At 51.8% G+C, this 26,600-nt stretch overlaps 1 protein-coding gene across 3 annotated transcripts in view; it reads right to left on the bottom strand.

Moving 5' to 3' along the window:
* Positions 1-26,600, bottom strand: part of KDM4A (lysine demethylase 4A) — a 40,704-nt gene that overhangs the window by 3,117 nt on the left and 10,987 nt on the right. For all 3 annotated transcript variants that reach the window (XM_069588942.1, XM_069588943.1, XM_069588941.1), the window contains exons 9-19: positions 25,780-26,027; positions 24,880-25,079; positions 23,608-23,984; positions 15,029-15,149; positions 11,789-11,970; positions 10,108-10,315; positions 9,583-9,659; positions 8,852-8,907; positions 6,199-6,307; positions 5,688-5,873; positions 2,406-2,576 (exon numbers count right to left, since the gene is read on the bottom strand). In XM_069588942.1, coding sequence (XP_069445043.1) covers positions 2,406-2,576; positions 5,688-5,873; positions 6,199-6,307; positions 8,852-8,907; positions 9,583-9,659; positions 10,108-10,315; positions 11,789-11,970; positions 15,029-15,149; positions 23,608-23,984; positions 24,880-25,079; positions 25,780-26,027 — 1,935 coding nt within the window. The remainder of the gene's footprint in view (positions 1-2,405; positions 2,577-5,687; positions 5,874-6,198; positions 6,308-8,851; positions 8,908-9,582; positions 9,660-10,107; positions 10,316-11,788; positions 11,971-15,028; positions 15,150-23,607; positions 23,985-24,879; positions 25,080-25,779; positions 26,028-26,600) is intronic.

The following is a 26,600-nucleotide window of genomic DNA, read 5'->3' as shown; positions in this document are numbered from 1 at the left end:
GAAGTAACTGCTTTTTTTCATGAAACACCAGTTTTATTTGGGGAAAAAAAAAAAGACAAACAGGTTATTCAGACTTGGGTACTGGCAGAGATATTGAAAATGAATGAAGTGAGCCTTTCATTTCGAGGAAAACGGACTGACGGTACTACCAGTAATAAAACCTAAGTTTTCAAGCACAAGTTATAATTTCAGAAAAGTCGTATCACCACCGTGAGCTTGACGCTCCCTAAAATTTAAAGACTTTTCTGAGATTCGTGCTACAAATTAAAGTGGTCTCTTGGTACTGTATAATAAAATTTAACAATCCCTGAATGATCTGCATAGCCCACTACACCAACATGGATGAGGGTTCAAATTCACCATGGGTGAAAGATCCATTCTCAGTGTAAGACAGACCAACAGAATTTAAGAAAGTATGTTCACCAAGCTGCTTTCAGAGTCCACACTGCAGCTAACTGTTAAGGAACTACTATTCACTGAGGTTTGGTGTAATATCAAAGTAGAATGAACACAATCATCTGGAATGCTATTTAAATACTCACTTTTTCATATCTATGTGAAACCGAGTTTTCTTCATACACTGGAACCAAAACGATATATTCCAACAAACTGAAGCTGTGACATTAAAGGAGTTTGCAAAATTATAATCCCATGGACGGAGGAGCCTGGTAGGCTGCAGTCCATGGGGTCGCTAAGAGTCCAACACGAGTGAGCGACTTCACTTTCACTTTTCACTTTCATGCATTGGAGAAGGAAATGGCAACCCACTCCAGCGTCCTTGCCTGGAGAATCCCAGGGACGGGGGAGCCTGGTGGGCTGCCGTCTATGGGGTCGCACAGAGTCGGACACAACTGAAGTGATTTAGCAGCAGCAGCAGCAGCAAAGTGGCAAATCCCATGGATACTAATACTTTTTGCTTTACTTCAAGTTGTTAAAAACAATGGACTATTTCAAATCAATCTCAGTTTTAATTTCTACCAATAATAAGCAAATGGAAAATCACGAGCAAATAATGAGCCTTGTTGATAACACAGGCAGGTGAGGGGTAATAGACATAGTCCACATAAAGCTCCTCAGTAATGTCTAAAAGAGTCCTGAGAGTTCTTTAAGTTACAGATACCTCCAGCTTCTGAGCTGGTATTACCCGAGTCTGACAGAGACCCGGGTCAAGAACCTAGCCCAGTGCCTGCCAGACTGCGAGAGCATCACAAAGCATAGCTAGCCTATTGCCACAGACACACCTGACACCATCTTTACTGTTAATGCATAGAATTCTGCCTTACAACTAATGAGTGGATTTTTAGCAGCTAAGTTGCTCATGTGTGTGGACGTGTTAAAGGAAGAAGTGGCTTCATCCCACCATGCCAGTGCTCAGTCTAACAGGAAAAGGTTGGGGGCTGGATGGGGGAATGGGGACAGAGAGACGAGCAACAGGGGCAACCTGAACCGGGTGCTGAGTCCTGAGCCAGAAAACCTAGGACTACGTCCAGGCGGGGCTCCAGTGTCTCAGGTGTTGGTAACACAGCCAGGCCAGGGTCATCTCCCAGCAACTTCTATTCCATCTCCAAAGCCTTCAGCTGTAAAGAACCAAAAGCACACTCCACACATCTACCCAGAGGGCATGGTAGCAAAGAGGTAACTGGATAATTCTCCCGAAATCACACAGCTGCTGAGCAGGTATTGGCACACTGATCTGATTCCAAAGCTTGGGCTCTTCATCCAACGCATTCGAACACCTTCACGGGTTGTTGCTGTTGTTGTCCAGTCACTAAGCTGTGTCTGACTCTTTGCGACACCATGAACTGTGGCCCACCAGGCTCCTCTGACCTCCACTATCTCCCAGAGTGTGCTCAAATTCATGTCCATTGAGTTGGTGATGCTATCCAACCATCTCATCCTCTGCTGCTCCCTTCTTTTGCCTTCAATCTTTTCTAGCATCAAGTCTTTTCCAATGAGTTAAGGGTAAGCAAAGCAAAGTTGCTCAGTCGTGTCCGACTCTTTGCAACCCCATGGACTGTAGCCTACCAGGATCCTCCATCCATGGGATTTTCCAGGCAAGAGCACTGGAGTGGGTTGCCATTTCCTTCTCCAGGGGATCTTCCCGACCCAGGGATTGAACCCGGGTCTCCCACATTGTAGGCAGATGCTTTACTGACTGAGCAATACAAGCATGTTTCAAATTACTGCAGAAAGCACTGCTTCCTACAAGCTTCTAGAGAAACCAGGGTACCCTAGTGGCATACAATTTTCTTTGTATAGAAAGACCAGTACAAACACTTCTTTCTGTTTGGGGGCCAGATGATGGCACCATGGGCCAGGCTAGAAAAGGCAGGTGGGCCCATGGTTAGTCAGACCTAGAAGTACCCCCATCCCAAAATGCCCAAGAAGCTCCATGCAGACATTACCACTATGTCCTCAGGATAGAGATTGTCGCTGAAGGAGCCGTCATCAAAATTGACTTCGTAGAAGGTCTCAGTGGTGAGCCTTACCACCTCACACTGGTAGAAGCGCCCGTTCTTATGCTTGCTAATGACCTTCTGGCCTGCGGTGATGCTCTGCAAGGCCCCCTTGGCACGCTGGAAAAAACAGAGGCTTGGGTTATGCCCATGTTGAGCTGACAGGCCTACCAAATGGGGACCAAGATGAGCTGGCTCCTCTTCACCAGGGAAGAAAGCATGAGAACGGAAAGGTAAACGGCACAGGTTTTTCCAGATGGCCACACCCCAGCCAGGACATGGGAAAACCTAGTGTCACGTTTCCCCCATAACGTAGCTCCTCCCTCATTCACAGTACACAACTGGTCCCTATGCCAACCAACCATCCTGTCTCACCCCAAACTCCCCAGCAGACCCTTGTGACTTCCCTATTGTGAGGAACTGGCCAGACAGCACCTACTAATCCACATAGTTCAGACACACATCAAAGTGGGCAGGCAGCAGGCCCGGGGCCCCCACATGATAGTGCACACAGACCTTACCACCAGCTCTACCCTCAGGGTCAGAGCACAAAGACCGAGCTTCCCTGGATGTCCTCAGCTGTCTGTGACACACAGCTCCTCATTACAAGGACTCTGCCGCCTCTGGGGCCCTCATATCACCCTTCTTCCCAGTCTGAACTTGCCCCTGCTGCAAATGAGATCACAGAGTATCTGGTAGCCTCGTGTCCAACCGCGCCTCCCTAAGCGGCCCAAGCTCTGCGCTTCAGCCACGCTGGCCTCCCTGCTGTCCTGAGCACTCGTGCCAAGCACATTCCCACCTCAAGGTCTCTGCACCTCTGCTCCCTTCCTGAAAGGTTCTTCCCCAGTTCTCTGCACACTGGCTCCCTCACATCCAAGAGTCAACTCAGGGACAACACTGCTTACTACCTCCTCTTCCATTCCTGTATCCAGCTTTACTCTTACGTCGCATCTGTGAACACTGTATGTTCACTTGTTTCCACACGTCTTTCAACCACAGGAAATGCAGCAGGAAGGCAGGCACTGGTATCTCACTCACTAGTATGTTCCCAGCACCTAAAACTGCGCCTGGGGAATTCCCTGCTGTCCAGTGGTTAGGGCTGCCTAGGTTCAATCCCTGGTCAGGGAACTAAGATCCCACAAGCTGCCCGACCAAAATAAATAAAGTTAGAACAAAACAAAACACAAATAACTGTGTCAGACGTGCCCAGTACGTGGGTGAAGAGTGAATTAGTAAAAGAAATACTCAACAGTACCCACCTTTCCTTATAGCACCAGCCATCTACAGCTGCCAATGTGAGGGTGTGTGGATGGCCGGGGGGATAATGATCACCACCGCATCACAATCCTGTTCCAACAAAAAACTCCTACCCCCTCACCAAAATGTACCTCAGGCTTTTATTCCTCATTCTCGTATTGACTATTTTCCCTTCCTCCTCAGTTCCCAACCCATCCCCAACCACCTCTTGCGCTCAGTAGAACATCTTTACGAAAACGGAGGACCCAGGGACTTCCCTGGTGGCCCAGTGGTTAAGAATCTACGTTGCAGTGCAGGGGATGTGGGTTCGATCCCTGCTCAGGGAACTAAGCATGCCATACTCCGCAGAGCAACTAAGCCTGCGAGGCACAACTACTGAGCCTGCACGTGCCACCGCTCCCGAGTCTGGGCCGGAACGAACAATGAAAATCACGTCCTGCAACTAAGACCCAAGGCAGCCAAATAAGTAACTAAAGGAGAGGAAGAGCGAGCCAGCCAGCCAAGGCCCTTCCCAGAGCCAAATGGTGAGGGGGCAGGGTGTCCTCTGGGCTGGCGCGCTATCGTGTCCCTCCTTTTAGGACTGCTCCTTACCACTGCTGACAAGTCTTCATGGGCGTCCCCTCCACTAGACTGCAGCTCACGGGAGGCACTCTGGCTCCTGACCTGACTGCCCCTGGAGCCCCCAGGCGGGGTGCACACAGCGCCGCCACCCCGATGGCATGAGGCCCTCCTGAGCCCCCTGCTGCTCTGCTTCTCTCCACGTCTCTCTCTGCTTCTCAGCTGCTTTCCCTGCTTCCTGCTCTACCATCTGCTCCTTCTATTAGGAATCTCCAGAGCCCAGTTTCTAATAGGAATTAGCTCTAACTATCCTGTTAAATGTTGATAATATCCAAATTTTCATCCAGTGAATCCAACTGCCTCCTGGTACCTCAGCCAGAATGTTCCAGCAATATCAAAGTCTACAGGTCCTTCCCTCATTTTCTATCTCCCCCGCTTTCCCCTACAAAACAGCCCTGGCCCATCTCAGCTCCTGAACGCAATTAATACCGTATGAGCATCCCTTCCATCTTTAAGGAAGTAGCCCAAGTCATCTTGAATCCACACTCACTCACTTCCCCCTTCCTCGCCCCATGGCAGTCAAAAGACCCCATCAGTTCCACCCACTGTGGGATCCAGCGCTGGCTGTGATCCTAAAGCTCTGCCTCTGTGTTCCCACTTCAGACCTCAACTTCTCACCTAGGCTAACTGGTCTCCTGGCCTCAAATTCTTATTCCTTCAAACTTTTCTTCAAACCAGAATAGTTTTAAAAAATATAGCTCGAAGTCACAACACTGGAGAAGTTCCCCTCTCCTAATGGAAGAAAGGTCAGACTCCTAAGTGAGTGTGGCAGCCCAGGGCCTTCCTCCTCTGGCACTGCCTGCCTTTCCAGTACCAGCCCCCGCCAGGTTCCCAGAACCAGTCTTACACGTTCCTCCTCCTGAGGCTCACTCATTCTGTTTCTGAAGACTTGAACCGCATCCTGCTCACAATTCCCCTTTATTATTTAAGACCCACATCAATGCCACCTTTAATCCAAACCTTTTCATGCAGCTTTCATTAAGCTTCACTATTTAAAGAAAATCAGTGCCATGTAGGGGTCATGGTGTACTACTCTTCCCATAAGTTCATGATATCTACAGAGCTTCTGCAATGTCCCTGACACCCAGATTAACAAGACACGGACCCTCAAGGGGTTTATCCAGGAGGAGAGGCAAACAAGGAATCACCACAAGGCAGTTGATACCCCAGGATTAGGGCATACAGGGCAGGAAGCAGAGAGGGGCAGGGGCCACCTCCTAATCCCACACTCATTAGCATTTCCGAGAAGCACAGTGCCTGAGGAAATAACTTGCTGACACAACAAATGAACAGCCTGCAGAGAGAATGACTCAGGAAAAAACGGTCAAGCGGATTCCAGAATGGCAGCCCCCTCACCTCCAAATTAGGGATCTTGTGCCGGAAGCAGGTGATGAAGACAACGAAAGGCCAGTCGTCTGGCTGCATCATCACGCCTGCAGCCTGAGCGCAGCTCACGTGGAAGGCAGTTGGGCAACGGCCGTGAGAACACTGCACACAGCAGCCGGCGGTTCTTTTCCTCCGTTTCTTACAGAAGACACATTTCTACAACACGGGGGAAGTAGGCCAATGAGTAAAGGAACTGGGACGGCCTCCTCTGCTGCTCCCCAAATGCACAGAACCACACACGCAAGAGCCCACCTGCTTCCCAAAACACAAGGGTGCGTACACCCTCTGTTAATCTCGTATCTGATCACAGACATCCTCATTAAGTAGTTTTAACCAGAGGGTGAGAACTGTTAAGTCACAACCAAAACCAAGGGGCAGAAGGCCAGCCAGGGGATGCCCTCCTAAGTGCTATGTTCCCCTCTACCCAGAGCCTTGGAAACAGAAAGGATGTACAGTCACATGCCCCGCTCTCTCTCCTTACCAGTTTGAAGCGGGGCAGGGGAATTTTGCTCACATCCACTGGACTTCTTTCTGCAATGTTGACAAATCTTGCTTCCAGAATCGCCACCGCACATGAGACATGGACCCATCTACCAAAAGGCAAAGGCCACTTCAGTCCCCCCAGGCCCTATGGCTTTCTCTTCTTTGTTTTTGGTTTTTTCCCCCAGGCAAGGCTTATTGGGGCCCTGCTGTAGCAAGGGGGAGCAAGAACAAAACACAAGTTCCCTTGCTTACCTGCTCCCTACAGGGTGGGGAGGCAAGCTTGTGACTTACAGGATGAGAGTAATGTGTGTCTCAGGGTCAGGCCAGAGGGGTAGACGGTGTGCCCACCCCTCTGGTGGTGCTGACTGCAGGGTGCCTGTCAGCACCCGCTTTTGTTCCCAACACCCTGGTTTGGCTCCGGGCTCTTCAAATGGCTAAATGGCTATCGTGGTTCTCCTTTTTAGCCCTGTTTGTTTAACCTTTTGGTTAAATTTGTGTCTTCTAGGCTCCAACAGTTCGAAGCAAGGCTTCAGGATGGCTCAAAGAGTTCAACCCATTCTGGGAGAGAGTGGCCCAGGTCCCTACAGGTCCTTGGAACAGTCAGCAAGGTGTAGGCAATGGTCTGTAGCCCCTGTCCAACATAAGAAGCTTCAGAAGAAGAGATCTTTGACCCCTCAGAATAAGAGTATAGAGGTGGGGGTGGAGGGCAAGGGGAACGAGACAGACTGGGACCTGGGCCCCTCTGCCACAATGCTGCAATGCTCCCACCTGGACAAATTTCTCCTCAAGCAACAAAATACAAAGGAACTGTACGGGACTAAAAATAAATGTGCACATGCAGGGCTGGGGCAAATTCTGGACGAAAAGATACAGAGAACAAAAACTCAACCGCAGCTTTTGAAGGGTCTGGCCTCTTCTGATGCGGGCCTGCCTGTGGTGCTTCCTCCCTCCCCCACTGTGACCCCTGAACTTCCCAGCAAGGTCCTGAGACCCAGAGAGTTACGACCAGAAGTGTCTCCCACACTAAGTGGGAAAAGGTCCCCACCACACAGTCCCAGGTCAGCACAGCGTCACACTGCTTACACCACTCACTCACAGCCTGTTGCTAAATAAACAGAGCCACAGCGAACTGGGGGTACGGCATGGTTTAGGAAGTGAGCATAAATTAGAGAACTCCCGACAGATCTCTTTAATTGGAGAACCTGGGCGCTTCCTCAAAATATCTCCAAATGGGCCCCAATCTGCCAGTAAGCCCAGCCCTCCCCTCCATGCCTTTGCCCAAACCTTTCCCAGGGCCAAAATGACCTCTCCCTTCTGCTCCCTTCGTCCACCTCAGAATCACTCTTTTGTTTCTGTCCAGCCCCATTTACTCTGAGAGCTGTGTTCAATGACATCCTTCGAGAATTAAAGTTCGGGACCTCTGGAGAAACTAACACGCACCTAGATGGGCTCCACTAAGGCGCTGAGTGGTCTCAGGATCAGGCCAGGTGAAAACCTACATACAAGATGGTGCAGGGGCCACGTGGGGCCATCTGCAGTGTGTGAGTGGGGACAGGGCTGTTTCCGCACGGCTAGGCAGGGCAGACCAAGGATTATATGGTGAAGGTGGGAGGTGCAAGCAGAGCCATTTCCACTCCAAGAAAAGGACTTAAACAGCACTCTCTGGCAACTGTGAGGAACACAGTGACCTCCAGTCAGGGCAGCAAGTGCTCTAGAGCAGTGGAAGCAGCGAGCAGAGCAGCATGAAGGGGATGCCTGTGAGGCAAGAGGCTTGGTGGTGTGTGCGCCAAGTTCCTTGTGCGCCAAGGATTTCATTCAGCTGGAAGCAGGGTCCTCCCTGCTGTTTCCCCATCGACCTCTGAGTACTCTCCCCTAGGCAGCCAGGCCTCACAGCAAAAACCTCATTCATCTGACATTTCTACCCCAGAACCACTAAGCTGAGACCAAGCACAAAAACTCGGCTCACGGAACTTCCCCAGTGGTCCTACGGTTAAGACTTCGCCTTCCAATGCAAGGGGGTGTGGGTCTGATCCCTGGATGGGGAGCTAAGACCCCACTAAGATCCCACATGACCAGCAGTCGAAAGAACCAAAACAAAAAGACAGAAGCAACACTGCAACAAATTCAATAAAGACTTAAAATATTCAGCTCAGTGAAAGTGACCTGCTGGCAGGGCAGAAGCCCAGCTCCAGACTGAGGAACAGAACCCTCTGTGAGTTTGGCTGACGAGTGGGTAGGCGTAGCTGGGCTTCCTCAATGTCCCAACGCCCTCCTGAAAGACATGCGCCCTCATTCCCAACAGCTAGGGAGTCTGCTTTGGGAAGGGCTCACAGCCCACAGCCACGGCCACCTCTGCACCAGCCCCACATCTAACCCGTCAGGTCCCCCGTCCACCATGAAGCCCCGGCATCATCTTCACAGGGTCTTCACACCCTCGTGAGTCCATCTTAGCTTCTCCAGAAGGATGTAACTTACAAGGCTGACTCCGAGGGGAAGCTCTGGACTACCTGGCTTCCCATCTTTAAAATTAGTCTTGGAGATGCTATTTCAGCCCCAAACAGTGTGCTTCCCAAGTCATCATCAGTTATGTGGATGACAGCCCCTACCCTGGCAGCGCGCCTGCACACGGCTTCAGGGCTCAGCAAACTCACCTGTCGTCGTTGGCTCTCTGCAGGGCTCCTCCTCGTAACGAGCACAAACAGCAGTCCTGCCAAGAAGAGGGGGGAGGAGGAGTGGTCACCACCGAATTATTAACATCCAATCTAATCTGTTCTCCTCGTGACTTCCTTCAGGCAACTGTAGCCTTCACATGGGAAAGCATGGGAGGCCTCGCCTGCACAGCCCCCAGAACCAGGACTCCCCTGCAGGAAGGCAGGGAGGCCACTCGGGGCTCAAGTGCACCAATTATTTGCCTGACTTAACCTAACTGTCTTCCCAGTTAATAGTAACAGCCGAAAGTAATGTCATGAATGATACCCTGCTCAAGCTGCGGGCATTACAGGGCTCTGCCTGCCTCCTATGCGGGTATTGCCAGGTTCCAGAGAGGAGTGAAGAATAAAGAGAAAGCCACAAAATGAACATCTGAGCCCTGTTCTGATGCTCTGACCTGATGGCTCAATTCTTTACAGGCGGCAGTGGTCTGTTCACCAGAGGACCTCTACTTGGTCCTGACACAATGGAGCAAACAGCTTCCAGACGCCATCGGGCCCCACTGCAGATAGGCGGCAAATGCTCTCACAGCGGCGGGGTTTATTCTGACAACACTCGCACATCACAGTGTACCGGGTCTTGCTCAGACCGCTGGGGCAGAGTCCACGTGAAGCAGAGTGGCCCTGGGCAAGCGCGTCTCACGGGGAGATAGCGACAGCATGGATGCACTCACCTCTTCCAGAGCATTCGCTGAACACCGAGAACACATCCAGTCTTCAGAAGCCTTTGCAGGGGGTACCCCGTAGCAACCTAACGGGGATACCGAGGTGAGCAAATTAAACCCAGAGTCAGAAGGCAGACCTGCTACTCCTCTCCAAATACCTTTCCCAAGGCAACAAGCAAATCTTACAGAGACCCCTGAATTCTAGCGCCACGGCCCCCACAAATCAGCCATACAGTATGGACCAAAGTCTCAAAAAATCAGAAACCAGATTCACTGGTACCAACCCCAGTGAGCGGCAGGGACTAGTCCCCTCCACGTATCTGCAACCAGGGGGACAGCCCAGGGTGGACAGTACAAGCACAGACCCAAGTCACAGACCTGACCTGACCACTCCAACAACACATAAGCAATCTTTGCACTGGGGGGGCAGCGGGAGGGGGAGGTGGGAGGCTGTGGGGAGACTGAGAGGTGGGAGGACTATGGTCAGATGCCCTTGCCCTGGGACCGGATGCAGAGAAGAGGTGAGGCACTCACTGGCGTGGACCCGGACACTGCACTTCTTGCAGGACACCAGGAGGCTGGTGCCGTCCTCCTCCAGGTAAGGGGTGGACAGGTTGATGTCCGTCGAGGTGCAGCCAGTCGAGGTGAAGCACATTTCCGGAATCAATGGCTTGGTCCTTTCTATCTGGGGGGCCAAATCTGGAGCGCTGCCGCAGCTCTGACCAAAACCTCCAAACTCCACCTAAGGGGGGAACAAGCGCACACGTCAGGGACCCGGCCTGTGTCCTGCACTCCCCATCTGCTCTGTCAGCAGAAAGCTGCTCTCTTCCTGATGGGCCAGCTATGGCTCCCAGGTGCACAGCCATTATCCCAGAGCTGCTAATTGAAGTTACCTCTAATGACTCAAATTCAATTTCTCACAGCAGCATCAAACAAAGGCCCCCGGGGACAACCGGGAAGAGGAAGAGAGGTAAGAGGCAACTGGGACTTCAATCTTTCCCAACCAGACGGTAATAAAACGCACTGAGAGGCGGGCGAGGCTGTTCCTGGGGGCCTCCCTCTGTGCTGCATGGCACGGTACCCACCCCAGGGAGAGGCCCCAGGACAGGTGCTCCCGCGGGCCAGCACGGATTCTTCTCGAGGCCATGTCAGCAGTCACCTGAGCTGCAGCTCTGTCACATGGCTGGAGCCCCACGTGCTGTTCCTGGCCTGGGGCCCTTTGGGGAAGAACACTGTGTCCATGTCCTTCCCTTGGCAAAGAGCCTGACTGCGAGGATCTGTGGGCTCTGCCGCTGGATGGCACATTCACCCCCTGTTCCAAAGACGGGGCCCAGAAACATGTCAACCCCAAGCCTGTGCCATTCATGGAACACTGAGCCCCGCTCGACAGATAAACAGCCAGGCCATCTGCCTGCTTCCTGCCCAGTCAAGGACACGTAGTGAACTTTTGGGCTCGCTTTTTGGTCACTAGAAAGAAAAAATGAGTTACTAACTCAAAGTACATTGGTTTGAAGTTTTATCCTTTGGCAAACATGAACCTGGGGCCACTGCCAGGTTCAGGGACAGCCACGCCACTCTAACTAGCACAGGGGACTGGTTCCCTATGTGCTGCCCTGTGTCGGTCCCAGCTGAGACTGAGCTGGTCCTCTGGCACAGGCTGCTGTGGGTGCCCTCTTGGCCTCCAAGAGCTAAGCTCAAAAAGACCCATGACGGTGGAGGCATCAAATGCCCCACGAGTGGGAGGGGCATGGCTAGGCTCAGCCAGGGTGCTTCCCCATCCCTCTTCCTCCTGCAAAGCCCCTGCTCCTGCCCCTCCCAAGTGCCTTTCCACTGCTGCCAACATCCACAGTGGCGATGGGCAAGGAAGAAAAGAGACAACGCTGGAGGATCTGATTTAAAGAATCCCCAGCTCTCCAGACTGGCCAGGACGACAAACCACCTGGAAGGAATCATCACTTACTAGAAAGAACAGATTCCTCAGCAAACAGTGTGAGTGCCAAAGGGAGCCGGGAATCCCCCAGAGCCCAAGCCACACCTTCTGCTCTTCCCCAGAGCGTTCTCAAGTGAAACCCACATGCTTATCTGCCTGGTGAAGCCTTTCCATCCAGCAGGCGGATAGGGCAAAAACACACCCTTCCCAAAGTATGCACCCACCATTAAAGCTAGCTTTCCTGAGTGCTGGCACTGGGTAAACAGAGGGGATACGAGGGCTTACCTGATGGTAAGTCTGAAAGATCATGCAGACGGCGCAATGAGGGGCCTGCTGGGCCATGGCCTCGTTGAACTCTTTCTCAGCCTCAAAATTTGGAGGTCGGTTCTGCCAGAGCTGGCTCAGGGGCTTGGCCCAGGCCTCTGTCTCCTCAGCCTCCTCCTCGGGGGTCAGCTGTTCTGCTAGCTCTAGAGGAGGAAGCAGAGGTATGAGTCAGGCAGGCAGCACCAGCCTTGCTCTGTGGCTCTGCCTGGAGAGCCGAGGAGCTCAGCTCAAGCTGGGACCTTCCGGTTCCGGGTCAGGGCCTGAGAACCTATGGGTGACAAAGGCAAAGGGCAAGGGTGATTTTCAAAGGACTCCGTGAGTATTTGGATGGTGTTGTGAGGAGCCCTGCAATCTGTGGCTACAACTCCTCCAATGACCTCCTCACTTCTTTCCAGCCAGGACTGCCTTCCAAGAGACCCTGGAGACCTATGTTGAGCAGCCCAAGGAAAGCTCTGGAACATATGAGACAAGCTACCCAGTTATCTGTTTATTCCTTGCAACTCAAGCTCAGTGCAAACAGACACTTATTTCCTCCACCTTCAATCAAGTTTAATCCAAAGGGATCTGGCAGCTGCCATGCCTGTGATCTCAGTGAAGGGGACCATAATGGACTGCAGTTAAAATCGACCCCTACAAGCTCCATCAATCAGGCCTAAACAGGAGACATGGTGCCCAAATCCAAGCACATGTGTTTTCCATATCCTAGTCAGAACAAGAGTGATCAAAGACAGGAACAGAGAAACAGACCACTCAAAATCACCAGAGAAAAATGATCACACACACACTTGCTATGCTCACACAACCAACAGTGGCCAAGAGTCAACTCTACTTGTGAATACTTAACAAACGATGAAAAAGTTTAGTGAAAACTACAGGAACCAAAATTTCACAGCTTACATAGATAAAACCTCATTAGGCTGTACAGTTTAGGCACTCACTATGTGCTTCCCTAAATGCCTCAATTTAAAAAACAAATGTTTCAAGAAGAGAGAAGGGTGTGCGAGACCAAGGGACCGAAGAAGCTTCTAAATGCAATGTATGACCCTAGTTTGGTTCATACTGGTTTAGAGGAAATAACACATTTTTAGGATGAGCAGGGAAAGATGGCTATGGACTGAGAATCAGAGGATATTATGAAGTTACTCCTGACTTTCAGAGGTCAAGTGTTTACAGAGGAGACGATCCTATGTAGAAGATGCCGGTTGGTTCACTTTAAATGAAAAGACTAGATAATTACATCTCACTTTCAAATGACACAGCAGATATGTATGCTCATAAGTAAACAATGCATGCGTGTGTGGGAAGTCGCTTCAGCTGTGTCTGACTCTTCGTGAGTCTGTGGACTATAGCCCACCTGGCTCCTCTGTCCAAGGAATTCTCTCCAGGCAAGAATACTGGAGTGGGTTGCCATGCCCTCCTCCAGGGGATCTTCCTGACCCAGGGATCAAACCCACGTCTCTTGCGGCTCCTGCACTGGCAGACGGGTTCTTTACTACTAGCGCCGCCCGGTGAGCCCAAACAACGTACAAGGAGGGACAAAGCAATTATCGCAACACACAATGTTCTTACTCCTTCAACTTATCTACACTTACAGTTTTTCAAACGTAAAAAGTTAGGGAGGCGTATGTTATGATCTCATTCACATTATCAGAAAAAGACATATGTGGACATAATTTAACATCTGACTAGGACAGTCAGGACACACTGAAGTGTTCAGAGTGGTCCTCTTTGTGGAGTTATCTTTACAGCTTTTCCAGCCTTCCTAGCTTTCTTTAGTCTGCACTGCTTTAGCGCACTGGGGAAAAATCAGAAGGGAGGCTGTTGCTGACCTGGAGGTCCTGAAGCCCCCACCAGGGCTGGAGGAAGACCACAGAGGACTTCTGAGACTCTGAATTGTGGTCTCAAGAGGCTTTCCCCACCCAGCTCATCATGGTCCTCTATCAAAGGAGAACAGCAGAGGTGGGCATCAACAGCACATCAGAGAGGGAACGCGAGGCTTGTGGAGCAGGGGGAAGGGCTGACTAGGGAGCCTCTGGGCCTTCCCACCCAGCCCTGGGCATGGGCAAGGACAGGACCGGGAAGGATGGGGCGCCAGGCAACTGTAACAAGGGGCCTAGTCACTGCGGACCTCGGAGGGTCTGCCAGCTCCGGGCAGGAGGCCACGCTGTACTGATGGCTATCACGCTCTGAGCTGCAAGTCTCCACATGCATCCCTGCCTACGCCCGTCTCCTTCACAGCCTCTTCTTCCTCAGTCCTCCCAACCCCAGCCTCTGCGCCCCCTCCCTGAGTGGCCCCCTTTAATAAAGATATAAATACTCCCTCCACCCCCCAGGGTCTACATCTTCTGCAGACACTGAACACAGTGTCCAAACCCAGCCAACACTAGAACCTAGGGAGGCACTCAGCTCAGGCTTCCTGGTCCCACCAACCTCACAGCGCCACATCCAACCCGCAGGCTCTATCCTCCCCACGGGGTCACCATGTCCCCTCCATATTCCTAGTTCAGACCCCTGGACCTCACAGAGGCTGTGACAAAAGCCCTCTGCTCCTTCTAAGACACAATCATTAGGAACAATCTTTCTAATGCAAATCAGACCAAGCCCCTCCTCTGGGGAAACACTTCCAGGGCTCAGGCAAATTCCTCACTCTGGCTCACAACCTCTTCATTCCTCCTCCTCCTCCACGCCCTGGCCTGGCTCTGGAAACCCAGTCACAGTGGGCTCGCTCCTCCGAATATACCTCCCTGCCTGTCTTCACGCCAAGGTTACTTGGTGACTCACACTGTCCCCTCCACCTGGACCACCACCTCTTCCCTTTAGATCAGTCAGCTACCCCGTGGGCTTCCTGAGGGCATGGACATATCTTAGCTTAATCTTTGTCGCCACACATCCAGCACAGGGCCCTTGGCATCAGTGACAGAACCTGCTCCCCTGAACAGTCAGCCACACCCTCCCAAGATAAGTGAAGGAAGAATCTGCGTGTTATAATCCCACAACAGGCAAATTCCAAGACCCTCGAACCTATAACGAAATCTGAGAATAAGTCTGATACCCTGAAATCCGCCCTCTGCACGGAATACTTGGGGGCAACTGCTAAGCCACAGGTCCACCCCAGCCCTCCGTGTGGCTTCCCGAGGTCTTGGAGGAGGTCCTGATGTGCTGAGAGCCTTTCCTCTGGAGAGAAGCGAAACCACCACTTACCATCATCACTGACGCAGTCCTGCAGCACGAGCGGGTGGTGGCGAGGGAGCTTGCTTAAGGGCTGACGGCGGCCCTTGGACTTCTTACTCTCTTCCAGGGAAAACATATATTCATCTGCAACCTGGGCAAACCACAAGAAGAAATCAAGTTTGCCTTCCCGCCACTTGGGGACACAGCAGAAGTCAGTCTTACAGTGGAAACCAAGGGAGAGAGCAGGGCAGAGAGACTCAAAAGAAACAAATATAAAACCAAACATGGAAAACACCTGTCTTAGAAAAAGCTAAAGTGACAAGTGTCATGCAAATCAGCCTAAACTAGGACTGTGTAAACCATTTTTGGATTTAGCAAGTGTGGGTCTCAGAAACAGACTGAAACAAATGTACCTAAAACAAACCTGCTCCAGAGCTAAAGAAGAACCGCGCCCCTCCCTTAAGCTCACTGACATGATGCTGTGTCTAAGAGCCCAGACAAGCACTGGAGGCCCTGTTCCTTGGACAAGAAGGCCAGCAGCAGCTGTTATAAAGTGCTGGGCACCTGGGCCGTCTAGGTTTGAAAGGCCCCAGCACATGCAAAGCAGAGAGGAGGAGTTGACCCATTCAAAAGAAAACAGGCCACTTCCCCTGCACCTTCAAGACCTCAGCTCTAGCTGACACTATCTGTTCCTCTTCTCCAGAGAACACCAGCCAGGACAAAGCACACCTCTGAAACCCTGGCCTAGCTGCAGAGAGAAAGGCTGGTTTAATGTTCCATTTACACAATGTCAGAGCAAATGTGAGTAGGTTTAAGGTATAAGGACTGAATCAGTAATACCACATCAGAGTTTCCTTCTAATCGACATGTTTAAACCTTGGTTGTACTGACTTTAGGAGACATGGGTTATGGCAAAACCTATTGAACGAGGAACTGAGGCCTGGAAGAGGCCCACTCTGTAACTGTGACAGAAACCAGTGCTTTAGAGTGCTGCAGAGGAAGGGCAGCACCGCAGTGCCCCCTCAGAGAAGGGACACTGGACCTGCAGACTCCATGTGCCACTACCCAGAGCCCCAGGACGTAGGGGTGACACTCGAAAATGTCAAGAAAAAAACAAATGCTGAGCAGGTCACAGCAGAGAGCCCACTCTTTCAAACATAAATTGAGTGTCTATTTGCCCGCTGATTTAACAAACATTTACCAAGACCTACTGAGTCCGAAGGCCTGCCGGGGGAAGGTAGGTGTGAAAAAACATGACCCCTAGGGTGCCCTCCCTAGCTCGACAGAAGCAATGATGCTCACAGCGGCATGCGACGATGTGGAGAAGTGAGATGAAGACTGTCACAGACTTCATCAGACCGGAACTACACCAGCAGTCTGAAGCAGTGCCTTCCATCTAAAGCAGCACCCTCCAAAATGTACATCAAGAAGGTGCCGTGAAAGCCGCCACTAGAGGGAACAGGTTGGGGCTCCAGGCCCGCCTCCATTCTGACCACAGGAGCCCTGCTTCTGGTTCACATTTTTCAAGTGAGTAAGAGGCCACGTAAGGGGGGGATTCGTTGGCTCAACAGACTGGAAATACCCACCAAATTATTTGATAGTGTAATCACAAAAATAAAAAATGTAGGGATATGCACCCGATGCGTGTATACTCACTGATGAGTTATATATATTAATGTACTTATACACACCTTAAAACAGACTGTGAAAGGATTAAGATTAAAAATAAAGTTCCATTATTTGATTTCTGCTCCTCCGTAATCTTCTTGCACCCCCTACTACCAAGACTACTTAGATAACAGCCTAAAAAGTGTGGCAAAGACCAGGAAGCACAGGTGTGAGAATAAAGGGAGCAGAGGTGGTGGGGATTTCCGGCCTGGGTTTCCTGGGTGTCCAAGCTGAGAGACTAAGAAGACTCCTGTGGATGAGCCGGGAGTGGTAACAAATCAAGTTAAACGTGCTCCATATGGTACATACAACCCCCGTCTGTGGGTCCTTCATTTGGAAATACCCAGGGGGCAAGAAGGAGAAAGCAATGGCAACCCCCTCCAATACTCTTGCCTGGAAAATCCCATGGACGGAGGAGCCTGGTAGGCTGCAGTCCATGTGGTCTTGAAGAGTCAGACACAACTGAGCAATTTCACTTTCACTTTTCACTTTCATGCACTGGAGAAGGAAATAGCAACCCACTCCAGTGTTCTTGCCTGGAGAATCCCAGGGACGGGGGAGCCTGGTGGGCTGCCGTCTATGGGGTCGCACAGAGTCGGACACGACTGAAGCAACTTAGCAGCAGCAGCAGGGTGCAAAAAAAAATTCAGCCTGGGAGTTCAGAAAGGAAGTCAAAGCAAGAGCTGTGGATCTGGGAATCCTGGACATCAAGCTCAGAATTTAAATGATGAAGTGAATGAGATGATCAGTGGAAGATAAACTGACTGGAGACCATGCCTTCCAGGACAAGAGAAAGAAGAGGAAGAAAAGAGATGCTGGGGAGAGGGGGGTTTCCTCAAGGGGGAAATCCACAGTCCAGACTACAGAAGAGCAGTGGCCAAGGGACTCAGCAACCGGGAGGTGCCAGGACTACTTTAGAGATAAACTCCAGTAGATACACAGTAAGGAACTAGGGAGCGAATGCCATCACACAATTTTTAAGAAGATAAAGGGAAGGAATGAGACGACAGCTGAGAAGGAAATTTCCTTCAATTGTATTTTAAGAAAGGGGCTTTAAGTCTCGTTTTACTAGTGAAGAAGCTTGTTCCCCAAAGATGCACAGTCCAAATCCCTGTGAATACATTAGATTAACAGGACAAAGAACTGTGAGATTGCTAATCAGATGACCACCATCCTGGATCGTCTGGGTGGGCCCCATGTATTCAAATGCTGCTTAACAATGGAAGAAGGTAGCAGAGGTCAAGGTCAAAGTGATATGACTTGGCCAGATGTTGCTGCCTTCAAAGGTGGAAGGAAAGGGTCAGGGACAAGCAGTAAGGATGCCCTGTGGAAGCTGGAAAGGGCAAGAAAATGGACGCCCCCAGGAAGGAAGGCAAACAATTTGCCTTTAGCACCATGAGGTCCATTTCAGACTTCCAGAGAACCGGAAGAAGGTAAATTTAAGATGCTAAATTTGTGTCCCTTGTTAAAGCAGCAACAGAAAATGCCTATGGGGGTAGGAGGTGGAGATAAATCATTTTACAGGCAAGCAAAACGCCTCTCATTCACTCCTGGAGGAGGCAGAGGGGTCAGGACCAAGAAAGAATACCAGAAGGCAGCTTGGGGAAAGGAGGCTGCCTCTGTCCACACCTCTTTAACCAAAGTGCCTACTGCACACTCAGGAGATGCGCCCAGAGGACTATGCCTGTTGCTGGGCGACGCAGAGACGGTGAGATGTGACCTCTAACCTCAAGGGGCTTACGACCCGGCCAGAGTCTAAAACTGCCCTTCCTGCTACATCACTCTGCCTCTGACCAAAGCAGTCGCATCTATCCATATTGAACATCCTTCCACAATTTCATCTCCTCTGGCTAAATACTCTTCCTGGTCCTGCCTTTCCCTGCAATGTACTCCAATTTCTAAATGCCCGTAAGATTTAATAAAAAAGAACTGGGCTCAAACCCTGTTTCAACCAATTAACCACGGGAGCCAGGGCCGGTGGCAACCCAGTAACAAGAGCGGGTGAAGAGCACTGTGCCCGGAGCCCTTGGTGAGGACAGGGCCAGAGAGAATGCCGGGTCTCCCAGGCCCTACCGGCAAGAGGGCTGGAGCTCCAGGCTCCCAGAGTTCCTTTACCCCTTCCTGTGAGCAACCAGGTCAAGGTCAATGTTCCTGATGGGGCTGGTTCTGTACGGAGAAGAACCAAGTGTTCTCTCTCCTTCTTCGGGGAACTCACTTTTTCAAAGCAGCCTGAACTGACAAGAACTTCTGCAGCAGGCTTGTCACTGTGCAAAGACTCAGGCGGTGGGGACTCAGCGGTCAGTCACCTGGGGCCCTTTCCCCAAGGCCCCTGATACAAGAGGCGGCACATAAACTGAACAACAAGCGGTCCAGATAACACCTTGAGGGATACTTAGAGCATGGGGAGGGAGCCCACCAGGGTGTTCTTCACAACCCAGCTGTTTCCAAATATAGACAGAACGCTCTTGGACCTCTCCAGAAAGGGGAGAAGTGTCTCAGCTTCTGCCCAAACCTTGACTGCCAGTCCGCCATTCTGCCCAGTGAATCAACCCTCATGTCAGTTTCTAACTGGAGCTACACCTCCCTTCATTCCACCCGTTTACAGAGGCTCCTGGGCTAAGCCCTGGGGACCACGTAGATGCCTCAAGAGGCAAGGCTGAAGGCGGCTCCTAGCAGTGTACCTTCACGAGCCTGGGACAACCGCACTGAGACCAAGACAGCATCACAGACAAGGAGCAAAGTGCTAGAGGGGCTAAAGGAGGCAGGGAAGCAGCTGGGAAGCAACGGAAGGCTCCCAGGACTAGTGGCTTGTGAAAAGGGCTGCGTCCCCATAAGCAGGCGACTGTTACAAGACAAATGGCCTCTTCCCCCCTCCAAAGCCTGGTGCCAGCAGGACAGCAGTGTGAGGCACTAAGAAACAGCAGAATGGCATTTTATGTCATGCATATATTACAATAAAAAACCCTCTTGCAGCCATCCCCTCGTCTCCTGCCTCTACTGGAAACCACACCTCTCAGAGCACCCCCATTATCTTCCATCACCCCCTCGTCAACACAGGCCCACTCGGTGGGCTGCCACTGTCTTCCATGCTCTCCTCCCTGGCTCTGCACACACGACCCTCTCCTAGTTCTCCAAACCTCTGGCTCTCTCTTCTCATTCTCCTTCTTCCCGGGCCTTCCACCTCTACCCACAACGCGAAAACTGCTCTACGTGCCCCGCCGGGGAGCTCTTCCACACCCACTGACACCCTCCAGGTGGAGAGGATTCCCCAGACTACCCATCTCGGGTGTGTGTATGCACATCTCCACAGCCTGCCGCACAAGCAGGTGGCACTTAGCATGCCCAAGGCTGAACTCACGTCCAAGCCACACTCAAATTCCCCTTCACTTTTCCTGTGACTTTCCCCCGCCACCGACTCACCCCCGTCCATCCAGTAAGTAAATAACACAAGCCGGAATTCCAGGTTGCTGCATGGTGCCCTCCCACTCCTACCTTCCAAGCAGCAGCCCCAGACCTCCAACCCCCACCACACAGCTCAGGTCCTTACCGTCTCTCAGATTAAGAAGCAGGTTCCAAACTGATTTCCATATTGCAAACCTTTTTTTCCCTCCTGTCCTCAAGTATTTAACTATAAAAATAACATGGCATTCATAAAAAGTATTCAAACAATTCATAAACGCAGGAAGTGAAAATCATCCGTAATCCCACCTTCAAGAGAATCTCTCCTGTTTCTAATCATGCCTCCTTCTTCCCCAAAAAACCTTAATATCGCTTCCAAGATGATCTTCCGAAACATCAATGCAAAGCTAAAAAAAACACTTCACCAGACAGTCCAAACAACAACTGACAGAGTTTCTTGAGTCAGTGATAGGGGGTCAGAAGGGCACAGCCCTAGATCAAGGCAAAATTAAGACACATAATTAACAAACGTCAGGTGTAAGACTAATTAAATGTCGATTCAAACAAACCTACTGTCAAATACATTTTGTTTAGACTACTAGGAAAACTGATTGAGAACTGAGTATTAGATGATGCTAATAAATCTAGATGATGCTAGAAAATTTTTGTAATTTTGTTAGGTACAGTAACAGCATGGTGATTAAAACACACCCATATTTTTCAGAGATACACATTGAAGCAGGAAGGAAATTACATGACATCCATGTCATGATTTGCTATATAACACTTCAGGAAATTAAAAGGACAGATGAAGCATACAGGGCTTCCAAAATATTAACTGTTAGATCTCGGTGATGGTGCTGAGTGTTTGTGGTTTGCTGTATTACTCCATATGTATCTTTGTGCATCAAAAAAAAAGAGGAAAAGACATGTTACAGAAGTTTTCACTCTCCAGAAACACATGTCAGGTAAACTTCCACTGCCGCTTCACCCTGTCTCTGAAGTCAGTCTCAGAGAACAGGCAGAGGTCTCGGACGGGCCTCCTGACACCCTCCACCCACAACTCCCAAGGCCCTCTCATCCTACTGAGACCAGCAAAACCACTGTGGACCCCAACCTGCCCTGATACTGGCATGAGCCCCAGCTCCAAAGAGAACCCTCTCCCCCGCCAGACTCATGCTCCTGCTAACCACCTACTGCTGCTGTCCCTGACCCCTTACCCCAACCCCGGGCCGAGCTGCTAACACTTCCACCACGTGTGCTGCGATGCAGATCACCAGGGGCTAGAACTCCCTGCTCGCATCTGTCTGCTGGCCTCGACGACGAGCTCCTTGGAAGGTACCGTCCTAGCCCAGGGCAGGCACACAGACCACTACAGAGTAAAGCGAAGAGGTCAAGCAGCCGAGACATATCAGTGACTCTGCAGTAGTTCAAAGACGCCAGCACATCAAGGGGGGAGGTGGTAGAGATGGCAGGTGACTAGCGGAGAAAAGGTGTTCAGGCTGCAGCGGAGAGACCTACACACAAGCAAAAAGGAACCAGAAAGACACATAGTGGTTTGGGAGCAGGGGTCACACAGAGAGCCGTGTTAAGAGAGAAGCCTCCTCTCCCAGCATGTTTCCATGGGAGGATTCCTGGCTTTGGCTTCACTGGGATCTGCCTCTTACAGAGGGAACGCACTGCTGCCTCTGTGTACAACACGCAGAAAGACACAAGACTGGGAGACACTCTGTTCCCGTGAGGGGACCCTGAGCGGTCCAGGGCTGCCTGTGACCAGACGGGTCATCTCTCTAACTGAGGGTAAACAAGCAGCAGGGCTACTTGGCCACGGGTCAGAAACCACTCTCCTCAACCATTTTAACTGGTGACAAAGTGACATTCTGAGCTCCATATGCCCACGTCCTGTATCCACAATTTTACGGGTTCCTAATTTGGGAGAGGAAAAAAAAAAGGCTGTTATTTATTTACTGCCCTGCTACCACCTAAGAAAAAAAACCAACCTTAGAAAAAACTTGACACCACGTAAGATTAATAACATATAATTAATAACTATATATATTAATATATGGCCTCAATACTGTAGAGTATTTACTCTCTAGTACGTCCTTGCTATTGTCAGCAGCTTCTGTGGTTGCACACATCAGGAGGACAGTGCCCAAGGACGGTGTGGCCTGCACAGACAGCAAGATGCAGAGCACACAGAACTTTGTGAAATGATGACTGGGACGCTGCCACGAGGAACAGAAGGGACTCTGCTTTCCAAGTGGAAGAGCCCTCGCTTGTAGAAGTGACCACAGGAGGGCAGGGAATGGGGGTCAGAGGCGACGGGAAAGCAGGGAAGGAGACACTGGGGTCACTGGCTCACCAGACTGCACCACGCATGAGAGGGAAGGAGGGACTCCACATGGAGAAACAGCATCTACAGAAACTGAGCCTGAGATGCAGAAAAAACAGAAAGAAAGATCATACGGGTGTTAAAGACAAGCAGCAAACTAACCACAGAAAGGCACTGCTGAGAAACTAGGAGAATCTGAATAAGGACAAAGCATGAGTACTTCAGGCAAAGAAAAGATAAAGCCAGCACGTCAAATGTTAATACACAGAGATAACGCACGCACACCGGGATAATGCGTGCACACAGCGGTCTCGTGACAGTATTCTGTTTGTGTATACTTTAACAATGCTTTGGCTGAGTTGCTCTGCTGTCCAGCTGAAACTATCACAAGACTGTTATTCGGCTATACTCCAAAACAAAATGAAAAGTTTTTTTAAAAAGCAAATAAAAACTTCTAAAAGACAAATTTTCCAAAGGTGAAGGGAACAGGGAATCAAGGAGAGCCTCTCTGTGCTCACTCCTACAATCTGCCAGTGGCCCCACCTCAACCCTCAGCCCAGCTGCAACTTCACCACAGGCTGTGAGGCTGGAGAGAGAGGTCACCTGGGCAGGCCTGAGTTGGGCTATACCCAATGCGGCCCTGCTGGACCCCACGTAGACTCACCAAGCGCCTTTCTACACAGAACAAACAGAAAACATAGCTTCTGGCAACAGCGTGTTCTGGGAGGAAGCCTGAGCAAACATGTCCTTGTTGACGGCTCTGGGATTCATCCTGGTCTCCAAAAGGATGCTGTCAGCAGTGTCGTACCCGGAGGGGGAGGATGAACATGGGGCGTGGCCGGAAAACTCCCAGGGCAGCCCAGGGCAAGAGAGGCCAGGTCATTCCAACCCTCAAACGCCAGGCTGCAAACACTGCTGCTCTAACCCTGTGCCCCTAAGGCCAGGAGGGTCAGAGCATGTGCCCCGCTCAACTGAAGATCCACTGAGGGCGGCCAGGGAGGCCACAAAGCCATTCTTTGGAGCAATAGTCACATAGAGACAACAGGGAAAAAAAAACCCTCCCAGCAAAAAACAAGCTAAAGTGACCCAATGCCACCTGGCTTTTGCTTGATACAACTGCAGGCTGGAGGTCCATCCTGAGGGTCTCCTCCTGCCATTTGGGACCCTGCAGGAGCCCCCCGCCTTCGGCCCACCCCAGCACCCATACCTCGGCCAGTTCCCTCTCACTGATGCTCCGGGTGGCGCCCCCTTTCTTTCTGGCACACGGCTCTCCCGAGGGGACCCTGCCGTCCCCTTTGGCATAGCTGTGCACAGTGAGGACTCCTGTCTGCCCTTGGGCTCGGCAGGACAGAGGCTCGCTGGTTTCAGAATCGGAAGAAACAGAATCCTGTGAAGAACCGGAGCCCAGGCTGGAAGACGATTTCTTTTTGGAGCCTGAGAAGACGAGGCGTCCCCCGAGAGAAGCTGGGTTCACAGAAAGGTCCAAGGCAGCCGATTCATGCTCCTCTTCCTCGTCCTCGTCCTCCTCTTCCAGCTTGACGTTTTTAAGCTCTTCAAATTTGACTTCGGTGGAGTCAGAATAATCTGAAACACACAAGACACGCTGGATGGAGCCCACTCCCTCCTGCACATCTCAACCCTGAGAGAGGGACACAGACCGAAGAACGTGGGCGCCGAGGAAGGCCTGGTTTCCAACTCTTTGGCCCCACCATAACGGGGGTCCCTGTGCGATCTGGGGCAAGCTGCTTGGCCTCTCTGGGCCTCCGGTTTCCTGTTCTGTGATGTGAAGATGCTACCACCTCCCACCAGGATTCTTAAATAAGACTGCGACATATGAGGTGGGAGCACAGCCTGGCACACAGCACACGGCAGCTGTCCCTTCCCCAGAAGTCCCCTCAGGTCAGCGGAGACCCAGCGAGCCAGGCCAGAAGTCTGCTTCACGGAAGAAGCTGGGCCCGCAGTGCCAATGGCTCCCAGCACACACCCAGAGGAATCCTGTCCACGCAGAGGTCCCCCAAGCGGGGCCTGACCCGAGGCTGAAACCAGCTCCTTCCAAATAAATCTACCCTCGATAACCATCCGTGGGAAGGCTTTCAAACACGGTGCTGGACCACGCCGTCCCTTCCTGAAACACCAACCGCCCCTCGGGCCCCCAGTGAGCAAGCTCTCAGAAGGCAGGCAGGCGGTCCCCACGCTGTTTCATCCAACATCTCAAGGCGCAGCTCCTGTGGCACACCTGTCTCCTACCCTTCCCACCCCCTGCTCAAATCTCAGGGTACCACGGCCAGCTCCCTGAACAGCTGTGGGCCTTCCCCCACGTCCCTCCGTGACCCTGAGTGTCCCCGCCCAAAGTGCTTCCCACACTCCGGTCACCACCTGCTCACAGGCCCACCTCCCTCACGTCATGCCTGCGACCCTGCAGTGACCTGGCGTCCAACGGTTAGGGCTGTGGGGGAAAAAAATACCACGACCAACTCACCTGGGAAGGTGAGGCCGTCCTCGACTTGGCGCACGGAGCTGTGGGTGGGCCTCACGGGAGCGAGGGCAGCCTGGCACTCTGCCATGTCGTACTGTCCAGAGCCCAGCTCCTCCTTGGGGAAGAGCTCACTCTGACTCACCTCCTGCGGGATTTCAAGACAAACGCGGTGCCTCTTTGTCCCGATCCGGTGCTTGGCCAGGCTGCAAGGAGGAGTGCACACTTTTTAAGAGCCAGTGTCTATATCTGCTTACATAAGCACATCCCCACGCAACCTGACAGGAACCGCCAGAGCCTGCTTCACACTTGAGAGCCGCCTGAGACCAGGGACCTCACGGCCCCGAGCCTGTTCGATCAAGTGCAATCAGGGATGTCACTGCCCCGCCTCACAGAGCTGACGTGAGGCTCGGGAAAAGCTGTGCTGAGCACGCGCAGAACGCCTGCGTACGGCAGGTACCCCGTGAACGTTCCTCCTGTCTTCCCCACACAGCCCCGGCGGGAGAGCTGCTGAGGACAGGCCCTGTGGCTGAGACGCTGACGACACTGCCCCCTGCCCTCACCAGCCTCATTCCCTGTACCACGCTCTCCTTTAGAAAAAGCCCTCAGGCGGCAGCAAGAAGGGGGGCTTCCCTGGCTCTGAGGGAGCCACGCCCCCACAGACATGTGAGCCTCCCTCCAGGTGACTATGGCCCAAGGAGAGGTGCCATCACTTCTGCGTGCAGCTGTGAGGAAGGGTCTGAATACCTGAGGATTCTGGAGCCTGCACCACGAAGAACCTTCCCTCAGCTGTGCTCAAACACCCTGCTCAGAAGCAGCCCCTCAGCAGGTGACGGGACCTACCAGACGGTCCCCTACTCCACCCCACCCCACCCAGGCAGCTGGGCCCAAGGGCTACGGGGTTACCTCCTCCTCAGGTCGCCCTCCTCTCCATCCTCCAGCCCCTCTGTCTCCTCCTCTGGGCAATCCTCCTCCTTCCGGGCTCTCGGGACCAGTTCACTCTCCTTAAGAAACTCAGCCGCTTCTGGCGTGGGCAGAGTGTGGTCGATGATGGTGCTGTCCTTCCCAGCTTTCCAGAGCTTGTACCTTTCTGGCTGGAACTTCCTCACAAACACGTCCATGGAGATCTTCACCATGTCCTTCCTGCAGGAGCACTGTTGCAAGGCGCCAGAGGGGTTCCAGGTGAGACCCTTCCCCAGCTCCCCCCACCCCTCTCTCCCACCCTTTCCCACCAAAGGGAAAAAGAGAACAGTTTCAGGCTGAACTGTTTGAGTTCACAGGCTGAGGGCATCGCGTCCACACAGAGCCTTCACACATGAAAGGAAGCAGGGAGAAAAGGGCAGAGGGCACATGGCACTGGGGTGAATCAACTGGGACGCTGGCCAGGGCGCATGGAGAAGAGTTAAGAGACAAGGCTCAGCATTAAACCCGGGACGGTCAACGTCCACCTTCCCTCTGCCGTCTATTCAGGCCAGGACCTCAGGAACAAGTCTACTCCTGGCCAAAAGTCCAGCCTTGCTGCTTCCTTAAAGTAAAAGGGAAGCCCATCAGGTTTCTCCTCGGCGGTGAACACCCAGAGCAGCTAGAGCAAGAAACAGCGCTGTGTGTGTGGGTGCAGGGTTAACACCCAGTGAACTCAAGCACGGAAACCTCCTTTTATACAGCTCAAACCTAAACCAGTTTTTAAACACTCTTTGTGAACACAAGATGCTGGTACTTTTGCATGT

This window comes from Ovis canadensis, chromosome 1, assembly GCF_042477335.2.
Source record: "Ovis canadensis isolate MfBH-ARS-UI-01 breed Bighorn chromosome 1, ARS-UI_OviCan_v2, whole genome shotgun sequence".
NCBI lineage: Eukaryota > Metazoa > Chordata > Mammalia > Artiodactyla > Bovidae > Ovis > Ovis canadensis.
Note: the sequence above shows the minus strand (reverse complement) of the source record. Positions and strands in the feature narration are given on the sequence as shown.